Source organism: Felis catus, chromosome B2, assembly GCF_018350175.1.
Source record: "Felis catus isolate Fca126 chromosome B2, F.catus_Fca126_mat1.0, whole genome shotgun sequence".
In the NCBI taxonomy this organism is placed as follows: Eukaryota; Metazoa; Chordata; class Mammalia; order Carnivora; family Felidae; genus Felis; species Felis catus.
In genome coordinates, this window is record NC_058372.1 from 33,848,057 (window position 1) to 33,854,056 (window position 6,000).

Below are 6,000 nucleotides of genomic sequence, written 5' to 3' on the forward strand. Positions count from 1 at the left end.
CCCTCTGAAACCTTTAGCCGTAGCTCTCAGACCCTTGTTCTAGACTGGCACTGGCTCCCCTGAAGAGGAAAGTGTGGGCTTTTCTAGCCCCTCTTATGTGCCCAGGCTGGGTTGGGAGAGAGGTCGACATAGGCTTCTTGTGCCTGAGGAGGGCTGGAGCAGACCTTAAGGTGGAGAACCTCTGAATTAGGATAATGAGGGGGATGAGGCCCCACAGAGCCTCTTCTCATCCCTCCCTCCCACACGTGGACAGGATATGGGCTGAAGAGCCATGTGCGCACCCACACTGGTGAGAAGCCATATAAGTGCCCAGAGGAGTTGTGCAGCAAGGCCTTCAAGACCTCAGGAGACCTGCAGAAGCACGTCCGGACCCACACTGGTAGGCTGGGCCCTGCCCTGTTCACATTTGGACCTGGAGCTCCTCACTCTGGCACAACCTCCCTTCCTGAGCGGTCCCCCTCACCCACCCCATTTCCACAGGTGAACGCCCATTCCGATGCCCCTTTGAGGGCTGTGGCCGCTCCTTCACCACATCAAATATCCGCAAGGTACATGTGCGCACCCACACAGGCGAGCGGCCCTACACCTGCCCCGAGCCCCACTGTGGCCGGGGCTTCACCAGCGCCACCAACTACAAGAATCACGTGCGCATCCACACAGGTGGGCCAGCTGGCATGCGAGAAGCACCCCCTCTGAGGCCCCAGCCCCCTCAACCACAGCCTTTCTGACCTGAGAAATGGTCTCGGCTCCTAGCCCAGAGCCCTTCTGCTGGCCAGTCCAGGCTGGCCCATGGGCGGGGAGAGGGGGTTCTGTGGTTCCGGCCATATCTCCGGAACCACGGTCTCACTTGAAGTGAGCGGTTCCTCCCTGGTTGAGTCCAACATACAGCTAGCTCTCTCAGCTCCCTGCCTGCTCCCCACACCTGAGCTCTTGGGGAAAGGCCAGGGTCAGTCGTGAGGGGGGAAAAGCAGAGTGAAATGTCACCCTACCTCCTCACCGCCTCCACTGTCCATATGACTCCTGTGTATCCTCACCCTCCCCAGTGTCACATCCCTCATCCAGCCTTCTGTGTCACCTCTCGGCCATATGTGTCCCCTCACTTTCCCATCACACCTGATAACATCGGTTACCCCCATCTCCTGCCTCTTCTGTTGACAGCCTTCAACTTTCCAAGCCCCCAGCGGCCCCCGCCAGTGCCTTCACTCACCCAGCCTTCCCTCATCTCCCCATTTTCTCCCTACCTCATCTCTGGGCTCAGTGGTCCCACACTTCTGTCCCCTCTGTGTTCCACTGGCCATTATCTCCAGCTGTGTCTTTTCAGAGTCCTGGGTGTCAGTCAGTCCCTCTCCCTCCCTCTGGCTCCCGCTCCACCAGCCCTGTTTCCCCCTCCCATCCCCTTAGTTTTCCCCTTGCCAGCCCCAGTTCCCACCCCCCTCACAGCTCAGTGTCCCCAGGGGAGAAGCCATACGTTTGCACGGTACCAGGCTGCGGGAAGCGCTTCACCGAGTACTCGAGCCTGTATAAGCACCATGTGGTGCACACACACTGCAAGCCCTACACCTGCAGCACCTGCGGCAAGACGTACCGGCAGACCTCCACCCTGGCCATGCACAAGCGCAGCGCCCACGGCGAGCTGGAGGCCACGGAGGAGAGCGAGCAGGCCCTTTATGAGCAACAGCAGCTCGAGGGTGAGGGGTGTGGATAGGAGGTGAGAGTGGGGACAAGCCAGGCCTCCCGCGGCCACCGGGTGGCAGACGTAAGCCTGGGCTTTCCTCTCCTAGCCGCGTGTGCAGCCGAGGAGAGCCTGCCACCCAAACGACCGCGCATTGCTTACCTTTCGGAGGTGAAAGAAGAAGGTGATGCCATCCCAGCCCAAGTGGCCATGGTGACCGAGGAGGATGGGGCCCCCCAGGTGGCTCTGATCACTCAGGATGGTGCCCAGCAGGTACAGGCCCTGGGGTAGGAGTGCGGTGGGCCGCTCTGGTTGGTTCTCTCTCTCTCTCTCTCTCTCTGTCTCTCTGGGGAGTCCCGAAGTTCTGACAGCCCCACCTCTACCCAGTTTCTCTTTTTAGCCTTGTGGATCTCAGGGAGCTGAGGCTGAGGGTAGCCAGTCTTGTAAGTCAGCCTCTTCTCCTCATGCTTTCACCTCAACCTCTGGAACTTTGAGAGCGTAGTTACTAGCTTCCCCTTTTACATGGAGGCTGACAGGTCCTGATCGGCTGAGTGAGACACTTGGATATCCTTCTCAAGAGAAGCATGTTGATGTGGGGGCCAGATCGTGGCATGGGGTCTGGAAGCTAGAGTTTCTAGCCAGCAGTATAACATGACCCTTGTCAGCGCCCTCACTGTCAAGTGCACTTCTGTCTTTTGGAGTTGACATGAGGATTAAATTGGGTCAAGACCCCAAACTGCATGGAGCAGAGCCCCAAGGCAAAGTGGTGGTAAACAGAAGTGGCCAGCTTTTTGCAACCTGAGACCTGTTTTACTTGCTTGTCCCTGTCCCCCTACACCTCTATAACTTGAAGCTAATTGGCTAGCTTATTGGTGAGCTACCCTTGTCTGGGAGAGCAGGTATGTCCACCTAGGGGCTTTCACACAACCTTCCGCTGCACTGCCAGCTCATCTTCCTTCCTATCGGCAGGTCAGCCTGTCCCCGGAAGACCTGCAGGCCCTGGGGAGCGCTATCAGCATGGTGACCCAGCACAGCAGCACCACCCTCACCATACCCAGTGAGGACGATGACCTTGCCACATCTGGCACACATACGGTCACCATGGTCAGCGCTGATGGCACGCAGACGCAGCCCGTATGACCAGGCGGTTTGCTTGGGGTTTCTTGTTCTCTTGTCCTTCCTTTGTGTGGGGTGGGCGTTACGGTGCAGGCTGACTTAGTCATGCCTTCTTTACAGGACCAAGACTCCCCCCGCGGCTCCTCTGGGCCATCAGCAACTCTCCTCTTGAAAAGCGTTTCACAGGGGGTCATGAGACAGTTTCTAAATCTTGATCTACTTCTAATTTGCTTGGCTTTGCTATCATGGGCAAGTCACTTTTCCATGGACCAGTCCATTTCCACATGAGGGGATTAAATGATCTTTGGGCCTTTGACAGCTCTAACCTTCTATGATTCAAAAATCCCTAAATTAAGTTGCCTCTAAGAGAAAAATACCATCTCACTAAGCTCTGAGCCCTGTGCTAATTAATCTGACCTATAGTAGTTTTATCCATCCCTTTCTGGCTTGTTCCTAGCCACCTTGCTTAAGACATTTTTATTTGGATTGGGGGAGGGAGAGTAATGTAGGTGGGTTAGGAAAACCTTCTTTTATATTTCAGGTTACAATCATTACCTCTGGGGCTGTGGTGGCCGAAGACTCTAGTGTAGCATCCCTTCATCACCAACAGGTGGCACTGTTGGCCACAGCCAACGGGACGCACATTGCGGTGCAGGTGGGTGTAGAGGTCCAATACCCTGAGAAAGGAATAAGGATGGGAGGGAAATGAATGAGGTGGAGATGTTGAAGAGAAGGGCATTCGGCTCAAAAAGAGCTCATTTCAGAAGACAAATCCCTTTCTGCCTGCATCCACACACCTGTCTCAGGCTCTTTCTTGACTGAAGCAGAGTGGTGAAGCCCCCTCTGGCCTTTAGAATAATTTCGATGGCAACACACGTGGTCGTCTAAACCCCTTGTCTCTCCGTGTGTCTGTTTCTTCATCAGGAAAACAAGTGGGGCTAAAGTAGATGATGACTAAGGTCCCCTCCAGCCAGTCATTCCCTTCTGTGATCAGGCCCAACTCTCTGACCATGGACCATTCTGTGGCTCCCTGGCCACGCTTAGCCTGCTAGGACTCTAGTCAGTGAACTTCCTGTTAATTGGGACCCTACTAACTGCTCAGGATGTGGCACTGAGTGGATGGAGGGGATTCAGAAAAGTAGACCACATACTGATGAGCACTAGACTGTAGTGGGGAGTGTCTCATTCTCTCCTTCCTTCTTCACCCCCTTCTCCACAGCTGGAGGAGCAGCAGACCTTAGAGGAGGCCATCAGTGTGGCCACCGCTGCCATGCAGCAAGGGGCCGTGACCCTGGAGGCTACAGAGCCCGAGAACGGCTGCTGAGTCCCAGGGGACTGGGTCCCACACCGTGTTGGAGGAGGTGCCATGCCACACAGGCATCCTTGCTTCCAAGAGCCCGGGCTGTGGCTGACACATAGAAGGTGGCCACATAGGTCTCCAGGGTGAGAAGGCGACAGGAAAACAGCCTCACTGAAGGGTCCAGGGGCCCTGCCCAAGAGGAAGACCGAACAGCTGGAATCGGGGGAATGTGTCATCCTCAGGAGCTAAAGAGGACGAGCTGGTCACCAGGCTGCACTGGGGCATCCTCCCCTCAGAATCAGCTGGGTGCCCACCCTCCTTCCTCCAGAGAACAACCTTCCTGCCCTCAGTCCACTCCCCTGCTCAGGTGGCAATTGGGACTGCTGTGGGGACTGGTCCTCTATTCTGACTGGTCACTGCCCACCAGGGGAAGGGGCAGACAGCTCTTCAGCCCAGTAGGGGCAGAGCAGGCTCAGCCCTGCTCCTCCCAGCAATAACCACCTCCCTGGAGGACTGCCAAGATGCCTGGCCATTTGGCAGCAGGGATTTCCTGCCATCATAGTCCGAATTGCTCAGGGGCCTGTGGCTGGAGAAAAGGTGGCCAGCCCCACCCGCCCCCAGTTGCCCCCTGTCCTCTCTGTGGCAGAGAGGCAGGGAGTTAGCCCTGTACATACTGGGGATTGGGTTTCATTTGTTTGGTTTGGTTTTTTAAAATTCCATTTTGATAATTTTTTTTCCTGCTCTGGTTGGTGGTGGCAAATGGGTGAATGAGTATTTAATAAAGTTCCAAGTTTCCACCTGGGTCCTTCCCTCCCTCCTTTCAGCTTTGGTCTCTGGTTCCAGGACTGGTCAAATCAGGCTCTTAGCCCTGTATCCCTGGCACAACCCCACTGAGCCTCGGTGCCAGACCTCTGGGTCTGGCTCACCAGGGGCACAGGTGGGAGGAAGCCCGGGTGTAAGAAAAGCCCTGAACAGCTATCAGTGGCTTTCTGCCCACAAAGGAGCAGGTAGGCTGCAGGGGGCCAAACAGGACCAGTGGGACCACTGCTTCCAGGCTCTGGTTGGATCTCAGGCATCAGGATGGTTGACTGGAGGAATTCTGTTTTTTCATACCTTAACTCGTGTACTGGAGAGCCCTTCCATGCCCAGCCACCTCCATATCCACACACTGCATATGGTCAGCTGCTCCAAGTGGGCAAAGTACCACGTTGGAGTGGGGGTAGGAGGTGCCTTTGCCAAGGCTAGTGAAGGTCTCTGATGACTCATCTGCTCTAGTGCTGAGGTCCCAGTTCTGGGGATGCCCACTGAGGTGTCTGGGATTGTGCTGTGGAATCCCAAAGGCACAACTGGACCCTAGTGAAAAGTGTGTGGGAGGACCAGATCCAGCCCTGGTGAGAAGGGAGGGATGCAGAGGAAGAGATCTGATGGAAAGAACTTTTTGGGTTTGACTCTCCTACATGGGAGCATTGCAGGGACTGGGGGTGCCTCTTTTCCTCTCTCCACAGTGATAGTTGTGCCCAAGTCCCTTCCTGCCACTTGAGAATGGAACCCTCTCCCCCAGCCCAGGAATCATCCTCTCCTGGGACGTCTAGCAAGTTTCCTTTTACTCTTGTTACCGGCTTTTTGGAAGCAGAGGCACGCCCCCAGGACAAGGGGTGTCTCAGTTATCTGAGCAGACTTCTTCAACATCCATGATTGCTGTTCTTGGAGGGAGCATGTCCCAGCCCTCACAGGCATTGGATCTAAAGAAAGGGAGGCATTGATGTGGAGGGCCCTGAATCCCAAGCCTCCTGCCGCCAGTAGCCTTGAAGCTGGCCCCCCCCACACACACAAGGCTCACCCCCATGTGCTTCAGAAATGCTGCGGTCTTCAAGTCCAGTGGGCCCCAGAGTGGGCAGTGCTCTGAGCTGAG

General features: G+C 55.8%; 1 protein-coding gene across 7 annotated transcripts in view; it reads left to right on the top strand.

The window, feature by feature from the left end:
• Window positions 1-4,890, top strand: part of ZNF76 (zinc finger protein 76) — a 32,937-nt gene extending 28,047 nt beyond the window's left edge. For 3 of the 7 annotated variants that reach the window (XM_011282256.4, XM_011282254.3, XM_011282255.3), the window contains 7 exons: window positions 254-379; window positions 481-660; window positions 1,455-1,688; window positions 1,782-1,945; window positions 2,642-2,806; window positions 3,330-3,443; window positions 4,008-4,890. In XM_011282256.4, the coding sequence (XP_011280558.1) occupies window positions 254-379; window positions 481-660; window positions 1,455-1,688; window positions 1,782-1,945; window positions 2,642-2,806; window positions 3,330-3,443; window positions 4,008-4,112 (1,088 nt within the window). In that variant the 3' untranslated portion in view covers window positions 4,113-4,890. Of the gene's footprint in view, window positions 1-253; window positions 380-480; window positions 661-1,158; window positions 1,689-1,781; window positions 1,946-2,641; window positions 2,820-3,329; window positions 3,444-4,007 lie in introns of those variants that run through there. The other 4 variants (XR_006597701.1, XM_045057427.1, XR_006597700.1 and 1 more) reach the window with 4 other exon arrangements.
• The last annotated feature ends 1,110 nt before the right edge of the window (window positions 4,891-6,000 follow it).